The 25338-nt window shown below is 50.7% G+C and overlaps 1 protein-coding gene across 2 annotated transcripts in view; it reads left to right on the forward strand.

Moving 5' to 3' along the window:
* The window catches only part of SIK2 (salt inducible kinase 2), a 66602-nt gene that overhangs the window by 36580 nt on the left and 4684 nt on the right, over nucleotides 1-25338 (forward strand). For both annotated transcript variants that reach the window (XM_072979289.2, XM_020792981.3), the window contains 10 exons: nucleotides 4148-4272; nucleotides 7697-7820; nucleotides 10191-10411; nucleotides 12004-12156; nucleotides 14344-14508; nucleotides 20278-20506; nucleotides 22496-22780; nucleotides 23549-23712; nucleotides 24447-24560; nucleotides 24860-24951. In XM_072979289.2, coding sequence (XP_072835390.2) covers nucleotides 4148-4272; nucleotides 7697-7820; nucleotides 10191-10411; nucleotides 12004-12156; nucleotides 14344-14508; nucleotides 20278-20506; nucleotides 22496-22780; nucleotides 23549-23712; nucleotides 24447-24560; nucleotides 24860-24951 — 1672 coding nt within the window. The remainder of the gene's footprint in view (nucleotides 1-4147; nucleotides 4273-7696; nucleotides 7821-10190; nucleotides 10412-12003; nucleotides 12157-14343; nucleotides 14509-20277; nucleotides 20507-22495; nucleotides 22781-23548; nucleotides 23713-24446; nucleotides 24561-24859; nucleotides 24952-25338) is intronic.

Below are 25338 nucleotides of genomic sequence, written 5' to 3' on the forward strand. Positions count from 1 at the left end.
CCTCAGGTGAACAGTGGTTTACAAGTCTGTACAGGAGTGTGGGACAAAGGTGCATGCTGTTCTATATTTATGTTTAATAATGTTCCGACATTCCTCGCAAAGGATTACAATCTTAAAATCGTGAGCAGGCTGAATAGTGTGAGTCAGTATGAATACACATAATTTCACATGCATTTTTGTTGTTAATGCACGGGCTTCGTTGAACTATTTGGAGAGGCACACCTGTATTGACTCAGCCCGGTGCTTCACCACTTCTGTTCGTGGGAGCCTAGATCCTTTGGGTTCAAATGTATTGGGGGCTTTAGGGGGTTCCCTGGGCTCAGCAGTAAGGCCTGATAGGGCACCGCTCTCCTTGGTACAGCTGGCAGAGTTTGGACGGTCAGAGTCGGCGAGAGGCACCACACCAAAACCCATTTGCAGAATCACTTTCGATATAAATTTTGAGTGTGAGATTCCTCCTTTCCTGAAGCGTACTTTTCTATGTATTTTCCCCACTGAGTCCATCTGTAAGTAAGATAATGCTTAAGAGTGTCTAAGATATAGCCCACTGCGTCTTAGCCTCAGGAACTGGGAAACACATGCGCGCCCCAAAGGAGGCACATGCGCTCCTGCCGTGTTTATTTCTCAGGGGGCTGGGCAGGCTTGGGAATTGATATTCCTCCTTGTCCTTCAAGAGGGGGAAACGGGACACTTTCCTTTGCTCAGAAGGAGCCTTTTTCTGTATTTAATACCCAGGGGCTTCAGAGGTGTTGATGCTGGAAAGCGTGTGTGTGTTTGTGTTTGCATACATTTGATGGTTCAGACCCACGTAATTTTACTTTTCCAAAATTATGCACAATCTAATTTGAAATCTAGTTTGGAAAGGCACCATTATACTGTACATCTTTCACCCTTAGAAGGTATGTAATATGTAGGGGCTTGTGGGGGGAGGGATATATTGCAGCCTGTTTTGACAAGTATCTAGAGCAAAAGATAAAGTTTGCCAAATGAGTTTTTGAAAACTTCACAACCATCTGACTGAGTAAAACGAGAGCACAGGTTCTTCTTCGAGGCCTCTGAATTGTAGAGGAGAAAACAGAAAATGAGGTGAAAACTCAGTTTCCCAGTCCTTCTCGGGTAAATTACAAGTAAATTTCTCCCTGTCCAGGCGATTATGACTTCAGGGCAAGAGCGGACCTCACAGTAAATTAGACCATCTGCTACCATTAAAAAGATCAATATTTCTGTAGCCATCAGCAGGGATTTGATTTATTTTTATTCCACTTGTGGCTTCATCACATCCCTTTTGCAATTAATTATGTGGCCCTTCTTTGTTTTTCAAGATCCTCCTTCATACCCATCCTCTTTCAAAGAGTAAGATAACTGTGCGAACACTTAGCGCATGGTTCTGACAGCCACCTTTTTTTTTTAAAGGGCAAATACGAGTACCTTGAGGTGATCTCATCTGCTTTTTGTTGGTTTGCTTTATTTCGCAGCTTTGAGAACTTAATCTCAATTCACCAAGTGGGTCTTACGCAGGCTTGTGTCAACAATTCGAAATAAAACAAGCAGTTCTGTATCCTGGACAGATGCTTTCTGAAAAGTCTGTTTGTGGAACCCTTCTCCTTGGTACAGGTTGCGCACAGCTTTAGGCTCACAGGATCTCACCCTGTTTTACGTGACAGTGGAGGGCTTGGGAAGCTCAAGCTTCTGTTTGAGACTCAACTTACGTCAAAACTGGCACTCAGAGTTCAAGTGCATGCCATACATAGTTTACGAAGCCGACTTGTTTGTCAAATCACAGTCAAGATTAACTTTGAGAATAGGCAAGAGGGTTGCGTAAAAGGCCAATATGTGTGCCTTTAAGGTGGCCCGAAAGCTGTTCGTGACTACGGGTCTGTTTCAAAGCCAACGTTTGGTGGAAGGGACCTCCCCAACTCTGTCTAGTAGGAAGCAGAAGATGAACTGGGAACTAGGCTGTGTCTCATGGCGGGAGGTCATGCAAGGTGAACGGGGGATCTCTTTCTCCAGCTGAAGGCCCGCAGACCCACCGCTGGAACAGATGGGAGTGCTTGATGATGATGATGATGCCTGTGCTGTGTCTCCTCTTTGGCAACGTTTGACAGCTCTGCTCTTGACTCAGAATGCCACATGGCTCTAAACGATAGAGACGGGAGATCAGACTAAAGCGGTAGTGCTGTGTGGTTCCGAGAGACGCCTTCCGTGTTCCCTGAACCTCGTGGGGCGATCGCTGTGCGCAGCAAAGCTATGAGCTTGTTGTTCGGAGGCTAGATTTGCAGCAGAAGTGTAGCAGGAAGCCAGCCCTGTGCCCCCTCTGTGCCCTGCAAAGGAAGAGGACGCTTTGAAAGTCAAGAGGGCTGCTCCCTGAGAATGACATGAGCCGGGCCGCGTGCAGTGCTGCTGGAAAGTGTATGACCGCCACGCTGTACCGAGCGTGTGTTAGAAACATTGTGCAAACAATGTATGCTATACTTTTGACAGCGGTCTTGAGCAAGATAAAGTACAGAGGGAACGGGAAGCACGTGCCTGTTTTGTCTCCTGGAAGTTTTTAAAGCAAGAACACTGTGCCGGTTCAAGTCCGCACCCCCTTGCTCCTTTGTCGCCACCAACGCTAGAGCCACGTAGGGGATGTCGAATGGTAGAATAGACTCTTGGGTTGCCGCCATTGTGTCCCCTTCACCCAGCAGCTTTAAGTGCACACCTCCTCTTTGCTCTCGGTGTATACATTCCGACCTTTGAAGCTGCTCTGATGACGTAGGTAGGTATTTTAGCAGCTTTTAAGGCTCTCTAGGACTTCAGTGACTTGAGCATTGTACGTGGCAGTTTATTCAGCCACAGCTTCCTGAAAAGGCGTTTGAATGAACAGCCGAGCACCGTGCCAAGTAGATTTAAGCCGTACCCAGCGAGGAAGTGTGCAAGTGGGGAACAAGATCAAAGCTGCTTTCTCGGGGACGTGCCTGAAAATTGATTTCAGATTCCTAAGAGCTGTCCTCAGAAATCTCCTGGGATACTTCCCGCTCTGACCTGCCAGGGCCACGTTTTGGGTAGGTTCAAACAACTGATGTCCCTCCCCTGTTGTTGAATGCTCGGGATCTTGGTTGCTTTAAGCCAGCGGCACACAATGGGATGCCCTCCAGATGTCGAGGGTCTGTGGTTCCCGTCATCTCTGATGATTGGCTGTGTTCGTTAAGACCAACGGGAAGAGTTGTCAGCTGCCTACCTCTAGCTTTAAATTGACACCCTTGTGTGTAAGACCAACTGTGAAAGGACCGCCTGGTACTCCTACAACTCAGCACCACTGCAGACGAGTCACGATGCTTAATTGCACCCACGTTTCAGAGGCATGTCATGTGGGATGCTCTGGGGACCCAGAAGGCCCATCCAGACCTGGCCGTCATTCTCTTATCGTTGAGTGCAGATTCCGAGCCGAGGAAGGTTTCTTTAGATCTCAGATTTGGTAACTGTCGGTATTAAGTTGGTTTATTTTGAAGGGCACAGTGTGGTGGACACACAGTGCTGTTTCGGTGGGGTGCAGCCAGGGGCTGGGATTTGGTGGCCCAAGATGTTGTTGGCTTTGTTGCATTTGGTTCCTATTTCAGAATTAAAGACAGTTCCAGAAATTCTATTGAGCACTCCAAGAGGTGTCAAAGGCAGGCTAAAGGAGGGGTGTTCCTCTTGATACGGTTAAGCTTGAACAAGGCCCTGGAAATGCTAGGAAATCAGGGGAAATTTGGCCTTAATACAATGGTTCACAACATTTTGTATCTTTATTTCCCACTGATCATTCTGTCAATGAACTTTGGTCCCGCCACGAGAGAAACAAAACATTCTCACTATTTCTGAGAAGGATATTTATACATGTACACAAATGTTACATTTATTGTTTACAATACATTTTAAAGAATGTTAATAGTATCACTGAGGATAAACACAATCTAGTCCATTAGTAGTTGAAAACTGTTTCAATAGTGCTAAGTATAAATTCTGCTGCTAAGGTATGTGTAAAACAACAAGGTAATAAAGAATTACAGTTGTATCTTTGGGACTCTATTTATTAAAACCCTCTATTCCTCTGTGCCCTTCCCTGCTATTCCAGTGTGGTGGTTCTGTGATAACACACACACCCTTTTCTTTTTTCCTTTCACAGATTTTGGGTTTGGAAACTTCTACAAAAGCGGGGAGCCTTTGACAACCTGGTGCGGAAGCCCCCCTTATGCAGCTCCGGAGGTCTTTGAAGGCCAGCAGTATGAGGGCCCGCAGCTGGATATTTGGGTATCTCCATTATATTAAGTAAAGGGGCTTTTTCAAGCGACTGCTCTGTTTTAGATATATTTCCTTTCTCTTGTGAAGCCCCTAGATCTATAGCTGTTTAATCACCAGAGAGCATGTGTTATCACAAAGACCCAGAGGCTTTGAGACTTCCCTTGGAAACTGACGTTCATTGTGAAAAAGAAATAATTTAGCCCTTGCAGAGAGAGACCTGACACCCCCCTCCTTCTTGCAGTCTGTGTTAGCCTGGGCTTGAATGTCCGCACCGTGTTTTGACACATTACTGCCTCCTTCCTTGGGAGTGCAAACCAAATTTCTGTCTAACGCCGGAGGGACCGTCTGAGTCATTTGCACACGGCTGCGATCTGCCCTCTTTTTCGGCGGAGGGAACAGCCTGTTTGCCTTGAACGGCTTTGCTGAAGGCTGAACCTCTCTGTGCTTGCTTGCGTGTGTTTGCTTTCATGGGACTCTAATGGAAAAGGACGTGCCGGGTAGCGAGAAGCTCTCACAAAGTGCATGCAGGAGGGGGAATGCGCCGAGCTAGGTTCCTGGTGCCATTGAATGCCTTGGCAAGCATGCTGCTCTTTATTTCTCCCTCTCCTTGCTAGGAATTGGGTCTTTCTGTCTCCTGGTATTAGCCATGCCTCCCCACAGCATGATTCCCCCCCCCCCTTTTGTAGCACCGAGAGTTTTGGAAGCTGAGGCTCGTAAGCCTGAATGTCTCCCTGGTGCCTTTCTCAGCATTTTCTGTCACTGGTTTACAGTCCCAGTTCAAACAGGCAGGGTAAGCAGATAAGCACCCCAAAGCTTGCTCCTGCCTGCCTGCTTCGAATATACATCAAGCGGCGATGGTCCCGTTGCGAGTGGGTGGGGGGCTCCACTCCCAGAGGTGAAATTCACCACGTCAGAAATGGCCACTCTTCACATGCTGCCCGAAAGCAAGGCGGGACCCAGGCCTGAGAGCTGGATGCGGCCACGTGAATCCATCCACGCTGTTTAACCAATAAACACAAATCCCAACACGATTTGCTATTCAGGAAAGGAACAGGCCCTGCCTTGTTGCTCCTGCTGCCCGGGTTAACTTCCAGATGAACTCAGAACACACCCTGCCCGCACCCTCGGATTTATAGCATCCACAAGGATGGGCAGGAGCAACTGAAGTTTGGAGAAATATTTGTGGAAGCTCTTGGCTTTGCCAGGTTGTTGACAAAATTGTCTCTGGAAACTGGGGTGGGGGGGTAGGGAATCACAGTACAATCTAAAAACTCTTTTTGAAAAAATAAGTAAAAGCTTGGCCAGTGTTGCTACTCTCATGGAAAGATTTCCATCTCTGCCCATTCCCACCCACCCGAATGTACAATGGGCTGAAAAAAATGTTCAGAGAGCTGATGTTCTGGCCAAACTTTCAGAAGAGAACAAAACCTCACCATTTAAACATGGAAAGCAGGTGGTAAATGTATGAAACATCACATATGTAGAACATATATATGTTCTACATATGTGATGCTTTGAGTTTGCTCTTCTCCCTCTCAGTCCCTCCCATCTTGCATAATAACTTTTATTATATATATATATAATGTTCTACATACATGATACACACATTGTGTACGTGATACACAATGGTGAGGTTTTGTATCTATGTATATGTATGTATGTATATAAACTAACATATGTAGAACACACACATATATATGTTCTACATACGTTAGTATATATATATATATACAGTGTGTATATATATATGTGTGTGTGTGTGTGCATATATATATACACAGAGAGAGAGAGAGAGAGACAGACAGACAGACAGACAGATAGATAGATAGATAGATAGATAGATAGATAGATAGATAGATAGATAGATAGATAGATAGATAGATAGATAGATAGATAGATAGATAGATAGATAGATAGATAGATAAAGGCGCTACCACATTTTTTTCTTTTGCTTTTGTTTTCACCTATGATGTTTGCATGGACTAACACATCTAGCCCTTCTACAACTATAGATATAACTGTATCATGTGTCTCAGTGCTTTTGTCATTGTGCCATCGCCATCTCTGCGTGATACGAAGTTGCTGGGCAGATTTTAAAACTTTCCCTTCACGCGCCCAGAGAATGTGTACTCTTTCAAAAGAAGGCTTGGCAGTTGACCTGCTGCTGATGCTTTGAGTTTGCTCTTCTCCCTCTCAGTCCCTCCCATCTTGCATAATAACTTTTAACAGGCTTTGCATGAAATCAGGGTCGGGCACTCTTGCCCTGACTTTCAGAGATATTTTGTTGTTGTTGTTTACCCCCTTAAGCTTTCGCAAGTTGGGAGCTAGGGAAGATCCGATTTGTGCCTTCTGACCAGGGAGCAGTCAAGAGGAATTTGGGGTGGACTTAAGGCATGGATTAAGAATACTTAATGTATTGAAGGTGGCTTACTTGAGTGAAGCCAGCTTTGAGACTCCACACTCCTCTATCAATCTCAAATCTTGACAGTTATGCCATTGCAAGGATTCTTGTAGGACTGTTCATTCAGTTTTGATGTACTGTATCTACAGTCTTCAGTAGGATATTTGTACTACAGTAGCTTCTGGATCCCGCTGGCGAAATGGACCCCGCAGAGAGCCCGTTGGACCACAAGCCTGGCAAAGCCTTATCCTAGCTGGTGAAGCGGTAGCAAGCTAACCATTGTGGCATCGCATTGGGATTCCTTCCTTCCCTTGTCTAATCACTAACAAAAAAATAACCTGCCTCCTGATGAAACCCCTGTCCAAACGTGCTTGAAGCTCACGACTCCCCCACCTCCAGCCCAGCCAGGGTCAGATTTGAGTCTCTGCACCCACAGTGCAACCTTGGTAGCCAAGATAAGCAAGAGGTGAATCATTCTTCTGATATCCCGGCTGCCTTTCTGCAAAGTTCTAGAAAAATGTAATAGATTCAGTGCAAAATCTGGTGTTGCCTTCTAAGGACTGAAGGTGGCGCTCTTGGCTGTGGATCATGGGTCTTGCAGGGGAGGGGAGCTTAGTTTGAGGTAGACCTTGAATCAGGGATGGGGGCTCCAGTCGTGGGACTTGATGTCAACTCAGACCAAAGTCACGCCGGTGACTCGACTTAAGACTCAGCATTTCCCCCCCAATGACTCAGACTCAAGTCATAATCCAGAGCTTGCCTACCCCTCCCTTTTTTGGGGTGGGGGCAAGAAAGCTTGCTTTTAATAGGGACTCAGACTTGGTGCTAAAGACAGACTTGGCATTCAGACCCAAAGATGGGCCAACACCCATGCCTTAAATGCCGATTCAGACACAAGAGAGGTTGACGGCACTTTGGGAATATTTTGCATGGTTTTATGACCAGTACCTTTTGGAGCAGTTATTCTCCCTGTTTCCATTTTTAACTGGCTGTGTTCAAAGGCAAATCTAGAACCCTTCTTATGTTTTCCAGAGCATGGGTGTAGTTCTTTATGTCTTAGTTTGTGGAGCACTGCCTTTCGACGGACCCACCCTCCCCATCCTGAGGCAGCGGGTTCTGGAAGGAAGATTCCGGATCCCTTATTTCATGTCAGAAGGTAAGACCTACCTGCACCAGTGTCGTAGAGTTGTTTGGGTATGGATCCCCCACAGCCATTGTCACGAGTTTCTGGGGCCAAAGACTAGAAATTCAACCCAGAATAACCAACTATTTCTAACTGGACAGAGAGCGACGTCACCAAGGGCCGGCCCCAAAAATTGACGTTGGTGCTATAAGGCTGTGAGTCCCCATCAAAATGGTCTGTGTGAGCAGCCTGTTATTGCCCCAAGCTGTATCAGCACATGCAACTGCATGGATGGGAGTGCACGAGTTTCAGAGCACATGAGCTCAACTTGTGTTGAGTTGGGATGATGGCCAGGGATGATGTTCTTCTATGATTTCAGCCCTAAGAGGAGCAGCCTTCTAGTTGCCCTCTGGCAGCTGAGCCGAGCCATCCATGTGCGCCTCGCAAGAAGTCATGGGGTCTTTCATCTCTGGCAAGGGTGAATTCTCAACTTTTTCACTTCTTTCCTCCCTTCTCAACTTTTACAACCACCAGCCTAACGAAGACTCCTGACACTCTCGCTCTTTTTGTTTCTTTTTCTTTTTTCAAAATATGTTGGGGGCCAATAGAGGGATTGCCTAGCTCTGCCTTTGGTTTCAGTTGTCCGTGTTGTGGGAGGAGACACCACTTGTCAAATGCAGCATCTCCTAGTATGCTCCTTTTTTGTAGGGGGTGTAAACAAGGACTCCCGGCCCCAAAGCAGTGTGTCCACAGCCTTACTGTGCTTCCTTTTGCCCTCATTTCTTCCCTGCTCTTGTGTTTCCCCTTCGGTGTTTGGCTCACTGAAGGCGGTGGGGGCTGGCTTCGTGTCTTCTTTTAGAACATAATAAGCTCTGCCTGCCGCCAGAATCCTTGTCCTCCAAGCTCTTAATGTCGTCACGCCTGCCATCCAGTCTTGCCTTCTCTGCTCTTTGAGATGCAGATATACAAAAACAGTGTGTGTGTGAGTTCAGGGTTCGCTTTGCCGTGATAAATGTGCTGTGAGAACACATGGAAGCTCTGACTTCCACTCCAGCCAGCTAAACTGGATCTTTCCATGACATCGCCGTTGTTCAGTTTTGGATGTAGAGGTAATGGACATTGTCTTACCTTTATATCTCGGGAGTCTGAAAAAAGTCCAGATGCAGACAAGCAGGATTCTCGGCAGGCAGACTTGCATCCTTTCTAACCAGGCAGTTAAGCCCAGCATGGCCCAGGTCAAGGCCGGCCATGCCATGAGGCAGAGGGAAGCCATGGTCTCAGGCAACCGTTGTCAAGAGGTGCCCCCAAGGGATTTGAAGAGAGAGCGCTGTGCTCAGTCGCCTGTCCTGCACCCTCCTAAGCTGGCCAATGGTCTTCAGTTTTGTTGAGGACACTCTCCCCCCCACAATCCATATTGAAAAAAAGATACTGCTGCCAGTCCTTTTTATTTTTATTTTATTTTTTTGTACATAAGATGGGAGGTGGCACCATCCTGATTTTCACCTAGGCAACAAACCTGATATTGGCTTCAGCATTTGGGCAAATCTTGTGGCAGAGTGGTAGCCGCCACGAGGCTTCTGGTCACCTGAAGTCGTCTTTAATACGACAGGTTTTCCACGGACGCAAGCGATGGAGTATTACCAGGTTTAGCAGATTCTGGGCGTTGTCTTGTAGGTAAACTAATTTGCTAAACAAACCACAAAAATCAATCTGGGTTTTAAAGTTGGTTTGTTTAGGAATTGCCTAGAGTTTTTGAAAAGGTCTGTTCTTGATTCCTACATCATGCCAAGACAGGGATCTGCCAATATGGAAGCTAAATTCTGATTCATTCCTCTGCTGGGCCAGGCGGATGAGTGAAAGCTCAACCATCCCTTCTGAGGCAGATAACATTCAATTATGATATACTGTTAATGTGTGAACGTGTTGAGGCAATAGCCCTAGCCCTAGCCATGAAGCTTGGATTGCAGGATAAGACAGCATTCTCTGCCACAGATGTCTTTGGGGCCAAGGTCATGTTTCAGCAGCTCTAAGCAGCAGAGGTTTTCTGCTTTATTTCTGAGGCTTATTGGTTACGGTAGGTGTCATGTTTTTGTGCACACCGGTTGGCCCCATGGGTGTGAGGAATTAATATTATTCCTTCCACTCTGCCTGCAGTTAGAAATAATTGCCCTGTTCCCTGTAATTGGTTACCTGTGGGAGAAATGGATTTTGCCCTTTCTACAAATCAAGATTATTTTTATTTTTAGAAGGAACTGATTTGGCATCTAAACGAAGCCGTTTCCTGTCACTAATAGCTCATATCCAAAGAGGCTAGACTAATAGCGACGCAGCTAGGAAAGGCCTCTGAACAACGTGGTCCTGTATGTGCTGAACGTAACGGCGCCTCTCCTCTTCCCCCTGCAGAGTGCGAGCACCTGATCCGGAGGATGCTGGTCCTGGACCCGTCAAAGAGGCTCACCATTGCTCAGATTAAAGAACACAAATGGATGCAGGTGGAGGTGCCCGTCCAGAGGCCCATCCTCTATCCCCAGGGACAGGAGAACGAGCCTTCCCTTGGAGAGTTCAACGAGCAAGTTCTGCGGCTGATGCACAGCTTGGGAATCGACCAGCAAAAAACCATTGAGGTAAAAGCAGTCTCTGCTGGCAGGGGGGAGAGCGTTTGCAACTTCTCCTTCCCCTGCTTGCAGAAAGATGCGGGATCTTTCCTCCGGGTTCTTCAGTTGCTGCCGCATGCTTGACATGAAAACAAGTTACGTCATGGGACAAAAATGTGCATGACCAACCTGCCCTCGAAATGGCTTTATCTTTTACAAAATCATTTCAGGCAGTGTTACTCCTGGATCTCGAACTCGGCAGGTTATCCCCCCCCCCCATAGCTAAAGTCACCAGGGGGTCCCTTGACCACAAGGACTCCTGTCCACAGTAGAGAACTTTACAACAGCAGCAGAGCACACAGTCCGTGCCTGTGAGGGCTAGGGATTTCTTGACCACTCTGCCATGTCAGTATTGACTCTGGACACAGATCTGTCGTAAACAAAAGTGGCCGTTCTGCTCAGTTTGTAGAACCTTGCTTTTTTTTTTCACCCATGCGCTTCATTATTTTCCTTTTTTTAAAAAGTAGTCACTCCAAAAGTACTTTAAAATGCTTTAAGTCTCTGTTGTTAAAAACAAAATAAAAATAGATCTTTTACAAGCTGATACGTACGCAGACGCAAAGGTCAAGGGTATCGTAAAGTGGGGAAAACGTTTATGGGATTTGTTTTCAATTATTGGGAAGTAGGGAGGATGACCAGAAGAAAGAGACTCATGCAGGGAACAAGGTCCTCTTTTCCTTGCAACGTGAGATATGAAAGGGGCAGAGAATCTTTAGAGTGGCAAGCCGTTTCCTCTGTATTTTGGTGTCTGGACAAGGGTTCCGCATCAGGTCTCTTGGCAGAAATAACTGCTGCTGTGCTCCACATGATCCCCGGGGAGTCTGTGTGATTGCTTCCTTTGGAATGGCTGATATTTTTAGCCATTGAGGAGTCTGCAGTATGAATGCTTCCTGCCAGAAAGTGGTCCAGGAGGAGCAGGTGTAAACCTTTGACCCCCTCTCTCCACCCACCCACCTCACCCCCCGGCTCCCCTTCTTCCCTTTGTGGCTCAGAATTTGGCACAGCTGGCAGATGTGGGGTTGGGCTTGTTCCCTAAGGGCCAAGAAACTGGCTCAGAGGTGAAACGGAGCAGCAGGAGTGAGTTGCTGATAAGCGGATCCCTATAACAGACACCACGGTAAAGGTGCCCTTCTAGGCATGGAGCCGCCCCAGGCCCCCCGGTCCTGTTTGCCCCCTTTAGGACTGGGGAGCAAATTCTCGAAATGGAAGGGCTCACGAGGCACCCAGGCTCAGCACCCACCCAGCTGGCACTGCACAAGGTAGCTGGATGCGATTCCCACAAAGGTAGCTCAGCAGCAGAGTGGTGTGGGAGGCTGTTCGCCAGCTGATCTGAGCCCCTGGAAGACTTTCTCCCAGCCCCAAATATACAACTTGAGCAGCCCAACATTGCACACCCCTACAGGTCCACAGGCAATGCACATCCTCCCGAGCAGACCTCGGGTGGAACTCTGCCCTGCTCGGTTGGCACCTTGCGGTTTGTGATTTCCGTGTGGCTCCAGGGGGTGGTGAGCGAGAACGGCCACTCCTGGCTCTTAACCCGGGGATCCTCGTTCTCTTTCCAGTCCCTGCAGAACAAGAGCTACAACCATTTCGCGGCCATCTACTACTTGCTGGTGGAGCGGCTCAAGTCCCATCGCAGCAGCTTCCCTGTGGAGCAACGGCTAGATTCCCGCCAGCGACGGCCGAGCACCATTGCCGAACAGACCGTCGCCAAGGTAACGCCCCGGTTTAGTCAGGGAGAGGAAGAGAGGGAGCCGCCTCCGACCCTGACAAGGTGCAACGGCGCCCAGAGGGCTGCAGGTTTTCTCAGGCCTGCCATAGAAGCTGGGATCCTGGATCGGCAAGGCTTGGGCCACCGGGCTGGAGCCCCTGCCCCACCGGGCGCCTTTCGACCCTGCCTAGAGAGTCTCGTCTGAAACACGCTTTCCCTGTGTTTTGGAGATCCATGTGCTTAGAAACATCAACCTGGCTGGCTCTTTGCACAAAAGCAATTGTAAAAAACCATTTCAAATCTGCAAGTCCATCCGTTTTAATCGGTAAGGTGGACCCTCGGCTGCTGACCCCTTGCTTTCCTGGATCCCTTTGCCTGATCATTTCTGATCCGCTACAGGGCCAAGAATCTGACCTGGAAGATCCCCAGATCCGCCCTGCCTCTACCTTCCATTCTCCAGGAAGCTTTAAGCAGGCCACCCCTCTTTCTGGGGCAGTTTCCCATACCCAACCCCTGATCTATGCGGCCAGCGGGATAATACTGACCTTCCTTACGGGGTCATTGTAGGGATTACTGCGATGTTTGTGAAACTGTTTGACCCCTTCGGAGTGCGGCATAAATACTCCCTGAGAAGCTGGTGGCTTTCCTCACCAATCGGGTCAGTCTGTGGTTCAGGCAGATGCCGCAATTTTCCTGGCGCGCAGTTCTCACCCAGTCGGTGTCGGGACCTGAAGGCAGAGTGCCAGGACTGGCTTGCGCGAATACACCTGTAGCCCAGCCGGTGGTCTGGCGAGGGCCATCCGGCTGCAGAATTGCTGCCGAGCCCATTGGAGGAACTTGCTGACGGCATCGCCCCAGGGGATGTTTCTCACCCGCTTCCTGCCAGCTTTGCCTCCGATCAGGAGCCCCAATGGGATCCCTGGTATCACCAGATCCCTTCGCCCGCCCCCCCTCAGAGCTCCTCTCTTTTCTTTTCTTTTTTTACCCCTTTTCCTTTTCTTAGAGGCCCTTGTCGGATCCGTGGGTGGGAGCTCCACAGAGACCCTGAGCCCTCCTTTCGTATCCCACGCTCTCCTTTGTGTGTGTCAGTTTTTAAATGTATAGTAACCAAGTGTGCGAGGCTGGAGAAGACGAGGGAGCAGCCTCCGCTTGCAGACTTCAGACGGCAGCGTCTGCTGGTGGTGGATGTTGTTGATGTTCCCGTCCTCCGGCTGGCAGGCGTCTTGCAGCCTCTGACTTGTCCTTTAATCAGCACGACGCCGGCGTAGGCAACCCTAGCCAGCACTCTCTTGAAGTCATTGCGGAGGCAGAGTCAAGGTCTGGGCCTTGGGAAGAAGCTCTGGCTCTCTGTGCCCTCCGTGGTGCCCCCCCCCCAGGGCCTGGGGCCCACATGAAACTAGGAGACAGAAACGTCATGAGCTCCGGATGGACAGAAGACGCTGCTGAGAACATTAGGATAGAAGGGGCGCCCCATGTAGGCAGACGCCCATCTTCCTGCTTCTTTCTTCTGTGGGGAACCTGGAAAAGTTATTCTGCTGGATTACAGTTCCAAGAGTCCCCTAACGTGGCTGGAGGAGTCTGGGAGTTGTAGCCTAAAAGAATACATTTTCCAAACCATGGCCAACTAGGGTATGTGGGAGGGGGAGGGTGCGTGTGCGTGAGTGTGTCTGGATTTGGGAATTGTAGTGCAAAAAGGTAACTTCTCCAAGCTCTGTGTTCATGACTGCCATGCAGAGGGATAGGGGGCAGTGAAGTGTCTTCTGAGTCTTCCAGCCTTTTCTGCTTTCCTTTTGCTTCTTCCCAGGGCGGAAACAGGCTGGGCAGTAGCTTTCCCGCTGGAAGCAGAAGTAAAAGATGTTGGATTACCCTGCAGTGTTCCTTTGCAGCTTCAGACGTGTGGACGTTCGGAGCTTAAAAACCAGATTTCACTTGCATGTTGATGGGGCGAATGTGAAGAATACCCTTGATCTCCTTTTAATTGAGAAGCAGCCCTATTGACAGTTCCTGCCTTCAAATTAGACGTGTTACGGGTGGTATCTCATAAGTTGGCAACCTTCCCCTTTCTCGGCTGGTTGGTTCTTTTTCTGCCCATCTCTGTCTCGAGTCTTCCGTCGTCTGGTCCAGGTTTATGTGTTCCTTGTGTACCTTCAAACTGCCCTTCCTTAACGATTCCTCTCTTAACACCTCGTAGGCCCAGGCTGTGGTGGCTCCTGTCAACCTGCGTCCCCAAAACGTCAGGCTCCTGCAGTCTCCTGGCCTGCCGCAGACTCCCGCAGCCGAAACCTTCTCCTTTCCTCCTCCTGCCTGCCAGGCAGAATCGGCATTCATGGAGGAAGAGAGGATCGACACCCCAAAGGTAAGCTTGGCCTTCTTGGGACCCCACGTGTCAAGTTGCCCGTTGAAGCGCTTACAGCAGAAAGGGAGGCGTGCCCGTCGCAGGTTCTCCTGTTGCCTGCCAGGGAGTTGGCTTATTCTGGGAGAGACCGCTCACCACCCGGCAGGAGTACCTGGGCCATGCAGAGGGATGTTTCGGTCAATAGCAGCCTCTGCAGCTCAAAATCCGTATAGAACGTACGGGGGAGCCTTGTGAAACCCACGGCTGTTCTGGTTCAGTAGTTGGTCTCCTTAGAGCCCAGCCAGATGCCAGGGGGAAATTTGAAAGCAGGACTGGAGGCGTGCTGGTGCCCTCCTGCTCCCAGTCAATGGGTGATATGTAACCTTCCAACTAGTAGCCATCTTCTGGCCTCATCCTGCATCCAGTTCTCTTTGAAAGCAATCGATGCTGCTGGCCGTCACTCCACTCAAGGAAAGTGAATTTTATACCCTCTTGTGTGCGGTGCAGAGGAGTGCCTGGGTTTCTCCTGGAATGTCCCATCCTTCAGCTTCCCGGGGTGGGTCCCCGCATTCTTGTCTTGTGGGAGAGGCTGGTGTGTGTGTGTGTTTGTGTGTATGTGTGTGCTCTCACCAGCTACGGCTCCTTCCTGGAAAAACATACTCGGGACACAGTTCTTCCCAGGCTCTGCTGACTCGAAGCTTCCTGTGGAGATCACCTGAAAACATCAACTAATGTAGAATTCAGTGGCTTGAGCAGAACTAAGACTGATTGTGCCACGCCTTTAGTTAGGGGCGCAGACTGTGCTTTCTGTAAGGTGTTTATATGTCCTGTTTCATAAGAGCGAGTGTCCTGACCCATCTTAGAACCCGAGCAAAGTCAAAAGTCGGCCCCTCATCTTTGTTTTGTTTTAATGGCAGGTAGGCTGTCGGCGCTCCTTTCATGGTTTGCTCATGGAAGAGCAGCCACATGTGGTGGTATTTGGGCAGGGTTTCCCATTTCCCCCCGCATCTGTCTTTACAGATGTTCTTGTCTGAGAATGAGGTTCGTTTTTATTGCTCTTGTGACTGGATTCTCCCTTATTCATCTTATATTGACGTTGAATAGTCAACAATTCTGCCTTTGTTAGGTTAATGGGAGAGACCGTGAAATAAGTGAGAGACTGAAAAAATGGTCAGAAGGCCACCGTGACCTTGATCCATGCTTGGCTGCCACTGCGGAACACATGCATGTGATCCTGCTAGTCTCTCTCTCACAGAGAGAGAGAGAAAGAGAGAGAGAGAGAATAAAATCCAATCTCTATCTGTGTTTGTTTTAATAGATTGGCTGACTGGTCAAAGTACTTCTTTGCTATCTAGTCAGCCTTCGTACACTTCTTACATTGCTGTGCCAAACTTTTCTGTCTTTCTCAGTATAAAATCTTACTGAGAAAAAAAACCCCAGTGGGGTGCCATATTAACAGCACTGCAGCTTATAAACAAGGAATGGTGTCGTTTGGCAACTCAAAGCAGTCCTGAACAGAACTGAAAGAAAACTCTGGACGGGCTGCAGCAGAAGATCCATCCACGCCGGTGGGTGGACCAAATGTCCTCCCGGGCAAGGTGTGGAGGGAAGGACCAAATGCTCTGCCCTTCTGCTGTCGATTGCCGTTCCCCGGCCCCATGGTGGGGAGGTCCTCCTCCTCCTACAGCCAGCGCAGAATTCCGCGAGCCGAGCCTCCTCACCCAGCAGTCCCAGTTGCTGGGCCCAGGGCCCACTGGGTCAGAAGCAAAGCCCTCCTCTGTCTGGCACCGCCCTTTGGCTCGGTGAAGGAGACCCCAGTTAATGGCTACTTGCCTGCCTCTCTCGGCCAGCTGCTTTGGCCGCCGGGTAGAGGCAACCCATGTGGCTGGCGGTTCTGTCTTTTTCCTTTTTTTAAAGAAGCTTGCTCTGTCTCTTAAGAAGGTTGCCTTTGTGCTGGTCAGAGGAGGGGCTTAGCAACAACACTGACTTAAAACCTTACTGATTTATGGGGACATAAACCAAACTGGCTTATCTTGAAGGTGAATTTTCCGTTGTTGGTGATGGAAAGGACAGCCCGGGGTGGATTTTAGCTTGCCGTCTTGGCAAGGAGACTAGTTTGCAGCCCGTCTTTGACAGGTTGGTTTGCAGAGGCAGTTGACTGGCTTCCGAAAAAGTTCAGCTTCTCGATTTCAGAGTGGGGAATGTCCATGTTCCATTTCCATCTGTAATCGGAGTTTTATTGTCTGTTTACACGATGAGACAGACACTGGAGCTTAGTAGACACCAAGAGGCTTTAATTGAGACGGTATCATTAGTGTTTGCTTTTTGTGCAGTTTGTGGTCAGTAACAAGCCTGTTGGGAGACCATCAAGTTGTCAGAGAATATTAAGGACCTTCTAACTTGGGTAGCCAGCGTACTGTAGTGAATAGAATTGGTGGACTAGGACTCTGGAGACCAGAGTTCGAATCCTTAGTTAGCCATTAGGAGTGGGAAAACCACTCCTAAAAATGTCTCACTTACTTTGAAAGCCCTTACTAGGGCTGCTGCTGTAAGTTAGCTCCAACTTGAGAGCACATAACTCCTTCACTTGGTAGCCTTTGCTTTAGCCTTTTTCCTGCCTCGCACTTAGAAATCTGCCGTCTTGCCTGGCGAATCCAGAATTTAGAATTTACCCACCATCCTTTGTAGGCGTTGCTTTCCCTAGCTCATGGAAGAAAACGTTGGCCGAGGCTTCCTGCCGCTCGGCCGTTCACGCAGGCTAGCTCGAGACAGGATTAAGCAGAAATGACAGCTCTGCCGTTGTGCCGAGCCGCCGTTGCGCCAGGGAGCTCTGCACATTCACACTTCAGGCTGAGCGTGGCCGATCCTGAAGGGAGGTGGGAAGCGACTAGGATGGCCGTGGGGCCGGCAGGCAGGGGAGACTCCACAGCTCTTTTGACAAAGAGTACCACGTCGGCCAGAAGCCAGTTCCTCCTGTGCCTGTACGTACTCAGCAGGCAGCTCCTTCTCTTCTTGCACACTCCTTGCCTTGTTAAAACCGGCACGGTTTGCCCTGAGTCCAGTTCTACCACCTGGGAACTCCGTTTCTGCAAGAGCAGGCAGTGAGACCCTCTCCGACCTCCATAAAGGAAGGAAAAAGTTCTGGAGCTGCCAGGAACAGAAAACCAAACCCCACCCCACCACCTCTCTCGTGTGTCTGCCATTGGGGTTCTCTCGGAAGTCCAGGAATCCCATCTGGGGCTTCATAAGTGCCACGTGGAGCCTGTGAGCCCGACTGTGCCCACCTGTAGTCTAGGAGCCCATGAACACAGGGCGCTTAAGGGTGTTTCAGCCGGGATCAGGCATTTCTAAGCGCGCAGGTCAAGAGAGGGTGAGCAGTTCTGCCGTCCTTCTTAGTGGGGCGCAGTGCGTGGCTGGATCAGATTTTGAACAGGGCTCCGGTTATCCAGCCTCCTGACCCTGGAGGCCGACGCGGCAAACGGTCCTTGAGATGTTTTTAAGGACATCAATAAACATCCCATCGTGTTCTTTTGAGTGACGTGGGCCAGTTGAAAAGGCAACGCTGTGAAAGCCGGCCTGCACAAGGGGCTCAGTTCCGTCGAACGCTTCGGCTAACCTTAACTAAATTGGCAGGCGCTTCGGCGGCTGCTTGTCCAGCTCTGCTGTTCACAGAGGACTCGGTGCTGTTGGGGATTTGGGGAGTTGCCTGGCACCGAACCCTCTGCGATGCACCGAAAAGGGGGGCTGGCCGGCCCTGCACAGCCCTACTGCTGAATTAGCAGCTTCAGGGCTGGAGACAAAACTTCACTTTGCCTAGGAAGGGAGCAGGGAGCTCACGCGTCTGTGTTGCTTGAAATCCCCAGCGCTGCCTCTACAGGAGGTGTTGTCCGAAACCTGTTTTTCTTCTGCGCTCGATTGTCAGATCCAAGCCACCAAGCAGGGCATGACACCGCTCACCGTCTGTATTCCTTCCCATCGTCGCCATGGAGTTGGTGTACGTTGGCTTTGTTCCCCGGTCTTCTGGCGAAAGGCAAGCCGCTTTCCCCATGGAAGGCTTTGCATGTCTCGACGTGCAGCTCTGCCTCCGGGGAAAGGCAGCCACGTAGCCCTTCTCGTCCTCCGTCATGCTTTCCCTGGATGGAGACACCTGCAGTGACGCACCCCTCGCGGCCCGCTTCACTTGGTTAGTGTTTTGTGGCTTGAGAGAGGCAACGCGGAGGCCGCAGGGGTGCGTCGTTAAAGGTTGTTGGTTCTGAAGCAACATCCGTGAAACCAACGGCTAGCAAGCCTGTATTGGAAAAGTATTTATTCCTGGGTCTTAAGAGGAAGTCCAGGATGGAAGCCACAGGGTTCAGGGGCCATCGTGATGGCTGTCGTGACCCCAGGCAAAAGGCCGGTGGGTTTTGAACTTGAGCTTGCCTGGGGAGCCCTGGAGGCAGTGATGGACCACAGTGGTGGTCCTTCGGATGGGGCTTTCTTCCCCCCCCCCCAAACAGCTCCTTGTCAGCCCTAGCCAGCACCGTCAGTGGTGAGGAATTCTGGAAGCTGCAGATCCAAAACCATTTGGAGGGCCCTCGTCGCCTCCCCCTGCACACGCACAGACATGTTTGGAAAGGGAGGAAGGAGGTGGCCCACTCCTGTTGTCTGAAGGGGGTGCTCAAAAGAGGAGTCCCCCTATGAACAACTCTTTGAAACCCCTTTGAAGAAGAGCGGGCCTCCACGTGTTAGAGACACCCTTCTTGTAAAACCTGTAGAAATGTGGAAGCATTTCATGCCTTGCATCTGAACAGAAGGGGGAGGGCGGGTGACTTTCCCTGGCGTCCCGGTTAACCGCCCAAGTGGCCCGACGTGTATTTCCAGAGCTGATGCAACCAAGATACGAGCGGGAGAAGCCCAGGTGGCTGCATTTTTGTCTGAGAGGATTCCTTCAGCCACGGGCACTGAACTGCATTTTTATTTTACTTTTCATCCATTGCAAAACCTCCCTTTGTTTCTCTGGTTTACAACCTAGCTGTTTGGCTGTAATTTCGCCCGGAAGCTCATTAATGGTCAAGCCTTGGGATTTGCAGAGTTCAAGGGTTGGCTGGGAGCAGGAGCTTTTAAAAAATGAAGCTTCCTGAAGCTGCGGCTCATTCACGGTCACAGGGCTGCCCACAGCAACGCTTCCCAGTCTGGGGGTTGTGACCCTCCCCGGCGGGTGCAAAGTGTTTTCTAGGGGGGACGCAGGTCACCTTGTATGTGTTGTGAAATCATTTCTTCCGTGACCTTTCTGAGCGGGATATGAAAGTTAGTGCGTATGTGTATATGTGAGAAACAGGCACTTTGCGGGAGAAAGAAGCCTCTGCTTTCTGAGAAGGGATCATTTTGCCCCGTTAAAAATGCCTTTGTTGCAAACATGGTGTGTGGGGGTCATGGGTTACTTGACAAAAAAGGGGGTGGTCACGACTCGAAACGGGTTGGGAAGCACTGGTCTGCACGATCTCCTGTTCCTCCTGTCTCTTGTTGGTTTACGTGATCCAAATTCTGCATTCTGGATCACCCGTTGTTAGAACCGAAATTTTATTCAGTGTTTCATACCTGAGAAAATGCAAAGCCCTTGTTTTAACTCCCGGGGCCTGCTCACAGAGCCATGCAAATCACAAAACAGCTATTACGTTCCATTTTTGTTGGCCATGGCGACCAGTCGCATTGGAAGGGGCCAAAACCTACTTGCTTCTCTGCATCGCCGAACTGACCTTTTGTGTGTGTGGTTGCCTCTCTCCTCTCCCACGCTGGCTGGGGCGTCCTTAGGTGAACGGCTGCCTCTTGGATCCAGTGCCCCCGATGATGGGGAGGAAGGGGTGCCAGTCCCTGCCGAGCAGCATGATGGAGACGTCCATCGACGAAGGGATAGAGACGGAGGGCGAGTCTGAAGAGGATCCCGCGCAAGCCTTCGCCGCCCTCCAGGCCACTCGGTGCGGGAAGAGGCGCCACACGCTGGCCGAGGTCACCAACCAGCTGATGGTCATGCCAGGCACAGGTATGGCCGTCGGGGGGGGCAAAGTGCTCCAGGGTGGAGCTCAAAACAGGGGCCGGCACCAGCGGGTGGGCCTGGGATCTCTCGTCCAGTTTTCTTCTAACATGGGCTAATGGGGGGGGGGAATTCATGTTCCACATGGTAGAATATGAGGAATATCCCCATAATTCCAGCTGTTGGCATACCCCCAAACCAGAGGGCCCTGCGGCAGATCTCCAAGCCAGGAGAAGCAGAGTTTGGGAACGTTTGCTTGTTTTTGGAGGCTACGACTCCTCTTCCTCCTCCCAGCCTGGCCCACTTTTTTTTTACGAAGATACACTTGCAGAAGTGCATTTAAAGAATGCAGAATGCAGAAATACTGCAAGAGTGGCTTTGAAACCACAGGCTGGCCTTTACATCTTGGTGGACTCAGCCACCGACAAAGAGCAGCCCTCTGTGTATGTATGTTTGGATTCCCTCGGAGCCGATGGTGGCTTTGCTGCATGGGTGGACGTACAGAGGGTTTCAGCTGGCTTTGCTCAGCAATCTCACGGCAGCCTGCAGAGACTGGGAAAAGCAAACAATGCAAGGGAAGAAGCCACCAGCCAGGGAGGGTGTTTAATACCCGGGGTCGGAAATGGAAAAATCCCCTAAAGAGAACACGTTTCTCCGTCATTCCTGGGCACATGGAAGGAGACTGCCCTCTCCCCTTGTGACCGGGACAGCGTCTTGGTTCTTACAGATACAGGATATGCTCCGTGCCTGCAGGCTTCCTGCCTCATTCTCCCCCCCCCCCAAAAAAAAGCAGTGTGCTGTTTAGAAAACGTAATAATTCATGGTGGAAACATAGCAAGCAACCTTTTGTCCCAGCTTGCCAATGAGCAAACAAGGCTCTCCGGGATGCATAGAAGTCAGGGCTGTAAAGCAGCGTGCAACTTTCATTGCATATTCTGTGTGTTGTCGATAGACAACTGTCCTACACTTGCCATGTCAGTCCAGTTTACAGTCTGGTTATAAACAAGGTTAAGATTAAGAGCTCTCCAAGTGATGGATTGCATGCAGTGCATCTTTGATTCAGGCGTCACCTTCAAGTTGTCTGGGACGGCTGCGCCAGGATACAGAAAGGGGAGGCCGGAGTTTTTGTTTGTTTGTTTTTACTGAAGCAGAGAAGGCTGGTGGGCTGGACCAGGCATCCTGTCCCTCCTCTCCCCTCTGAAAGCCAGGGTTTCTTCCGCTTCTCCCATGTTGGGAAGCAACCTGTTGACTGCAGTTTCCCCTTTGAGTGGATCTGAATGCAGGTGCGACCGAAACAGAGAGAAGGAGGAAGCAGCAGGCCAAGCCGTTTCTCAAGTCGGTTGCTTTCTGGAATGATGCAGACATGACGGAAGTAGCACAGACCTGGGAAGCGTTGCTGTTAGTGTACTTGAACATCTGGAATTCCCCAGGCAGCCTCCAACATCTGGAATTCCCCAGGCAGCAGGCCTCCAACTTCTGTTTCGGGGGGGGGGGGGACTCCGGCTTCTCGTTCAGACCATGCTTTGCAGCCATTCCTCCCCAATGCACCCCATCTGGCGCAAAATGGCTCCCCTAGCCTCATCGTGCGCCAGCCTTGCCCGAGGGAAACAAGGCTGTGCAAGTCGTGCTTTCCAGTTCCGTTCTGATTCCTTGGCCGCCTCTTCCCACCTTTGAGTTTTGCCCTCTCAAGAAAGAAGAGGACAGTCTCGGGCATAAAGTGGTCCATTTACCTGCATTTTTAAAAAAACCAGATAGTATGAATTTCCTGTGGGTGGTCCACGTGCCAGGCAGTGCCAACTCACCCGACCCTTTTTCTGGTTTTGCTGTATTATGCTGCGACTCAGAGATCACAAGATCTGGAGCTGTTGATGCTAGTTTGTAGGCCTTGAAGTGTGTCCCAGCTGTATATACATACATTGAGAGAGAGAGAGAGCGTTGTGTGCAGCTGCTCAAGCAGCTTGGATGAGCATCCTGTTGCTTTTTTCCTGGACTTTAAAGGGAAGGCCTTCCCCATGGATGAAAACCAATCCCTGAGCAGTGTTGACTCTGAATACGACATGGGATCCACCCAGAGGGATCTGAACTTCCTGGAAGACACCCCGTCCTTGAAGGAAATGGTCCTTACCAATCAGCCAGCTCCTAGAATAAACCCTCCCTACATTGGTCTGAGGCCTACGAACCCTGCCATGCAGGCTTTGACGTCCCATAAGCGAGAGGCCCACAACCGGTCGCCGGTCAGCTTCCGAGAGGGGCGCAGGGCATCGGATACATCGCTGACACAAGGTAAGCACCCTGGACAGGCCTGGTGGGTTTCAGCCAAGCGTTTTGCACTTGGTGGTGGTGCAGTTGTTCATGTCACAGAATCTAAAGGTTTAGTACACTAGGCGGGCACTGAAGTAGTTTGGTTAAGAGTCTTTTTACCCCAGATTTCCCACTGCTCCCTTTCCAAAACCTGCTGTTCTGTAGGTCCCAAGACCGCTGGATTGCTCTGTGGTTTAAGGCCTCTGGCTGTAGAGCCAGAGGTTGGGAGTTTGATTCCCCCCCCCCCCCACTGGGAAGGGGGAATGGATTTGATGATCCAGAGGGTCCCTTCCAGCTCTGCAATTCTAGGATTTCAGTATTTCAACTCTGTTACTCCACCATGGGTACTTTGGGGGGGGGGGAGGTGAATGTTGCTGACACTCAGCGCCTCATCATGCAATTCTATACATGTCTACTCAGGATCTAATGACTTCATTGAGGCTTTTTCCAGTTAAGTACGCGTGTAGGATTATACATTTACTAGCGTCATGTTAGCCAAACCTGTTAGTATTTACGGCGTGTACGGTTGCACATAAATCTTGCTTTACAAAAAAGTGGGTGGTTGCACATCCACGTGTGCCTGCGTGCGGGTGCTGAAAGCACACCAAGCAGAGCCCTGGAAGCCAACGAGCAGCCGCTCAATAAAATGTCGGTCTCTTCAGCGGGGAGCTGCAGCACTTTCCCAGGCGTCCCCGAAGGACTCGAGACGACGTTTCTTCTAAGCCTCGTTTCCCGTCGTCTCCCATCCAGGAATCGTAGCGTTTAGGCAGCACCTTCAGAACCTGGCCCGAACCAAAGGAATCCTGGAGCTGAACAAAGTCCAGCTGCTGTACGAACAGATGACGTCGGAGGAGGAACCTGCCGTGGGGTCGGCTTCCCCGCATTTGCAAGACCTTGGAAGTGGTCCCCACCAGGTAATAGTTCCCCTTGGGGCGCCGCTTTGTCTGCCTGGAAACCATGCAAGAGTAGGGAAAAACATATATACATTTTTTGACCCGTCGAAACGAAGCTGTTCTTGGATGGCAGTCCAGTCGGTCCCCTGTTCCAGCCAGGAAGCCCATGATGCCTTTTCTCATCTTTCCTTTGGTTTTTGTAGGAACGGTCTTTTTTAATTTCACCCCTCCCTCCTGCATTTCAGCCCTGGAGGATGGAATGAAGGGTGTTTACAAGAGTGTGGGTGTTAGAGGGACTTGGTAGATCTGAGTGTTCTTTAGTAGCAGAATTTGGGAAACTTAGCTTTTCGGCACGACCCCCTCCGGAAAGATCCAGGCAGCACAGCCAGCTTCTACGACTTTAAAAAAAAAGAGAGAGAGAGAGAGGATATTCAGTTTTTGTAAAAGTCAGAAGATCCTCTCAGGCCAGGCAAGTGCAGCCCTGGAGATGAGGTCCTGGAGCCCAGGGTGACCCACTAGGCTGTGGTTTAGGGTGCTCAGACTCCCTGCCCCCAGCGGTGCCTTTCCCCATCCAGAAACCTCCAGGAACCGCAGTTCGCCTTGTAGATAGGTTGCAGTGCTTTCTCTCCACTGCCTCACTTGGAAGCGGGCTTCTGGTTGCTTCTGGTTTGGTTTTGTGGGTTGTTTGGTTTGGGGGGGGAGAGAGAGAGAGAGGGTCTCCACCCTCACTTCTTCTTTTTCCTTCTTCTCCCAAGGAGGAAGCGCCCTCACAGCCGGACGCGGCTTCCGCCTTTCCGAACGGCCTGCACCCCCAGTTGCTCTCCAGGCGACAGAGCTTAGAAACACAGTATTTGCAGCACAGGCTCCAGGTACCGTGCCTTCTTCTTCCGGAGGGTTCAGCCCACCTCCAGGAGGGGTTGCCGTGGCCCCTTCTCTCCGGCCTCGGCTCTGGTGGATCAGGGCATCTCTCGCCATCTCTTCTCCAGCCGGCGGGGAGGTGGGCCTTGCACCGACGTTTGGGCCGAGCCCCCGGCGTCGTTCTGGGAAGCGTGGCGCTGCTGGGCTGGCCGCCAGGCTCCGCTTGGACTGTGCACTGTTTGCGCCAAAGCTTTGCTGCCAAACGGTCGCCACAAAGCAACCGCCGCTCTTCCTTTTCTCCTCTTTCCAGAAGCCGAGCCTGCTTTCCAAAGCCCAGAATGCCTGCCAGGTGTTCTGCAAGGAGTTGCCCCGGAGCCTCGAACAGCAGCTGCAGGAGCACAGGTCAGCCCGGAAGCAGGCCCTGCAGCTATGGGGCCGTCACAGAGGGGGCCGGGCGGCTTGGTCCAGGTGGCCTGAGCCGGCAGAGGATCAGCAGCAGACCCCAGGAAGGGGGCCCGGCTCCACAGCATGACCCAGTGGAGCCTGCCTGCCTTGGTCTTCCCCGCCCCTCTCTGCCCCAGGGTGCAGAAGCAGCAGCAGCAGGAGGAGGACTGTTCTGAGCAGCCACTCTCCAGTGGGTGGAGGCCAGGCTATGCAGCCGCCCTGTGCAGCAGGACAGGAGGTCGTTGGCCGGTGTCAGGCCCCCTGTTCCCCTTATTGGCCAGTACCTACCCTGAGAATCCCTTGGCCTGGCCAGTCACCCCTGCCTGGGGGCGTAGATATTCCCTG

Source organism: Pogona vitticeps, chromosome 8 (assembly GCF_051106095.1).
Source record: "Pogona vitticeps strain Pit_001003342236 chromosome 8, PviZW2.1, whole genome shotgun sequence".
NCBI lineage: Eukaryota > Metazoa > Chordata > Lepidosauria > Squamata > Agamidae > Pogona > Pogona vitticeps.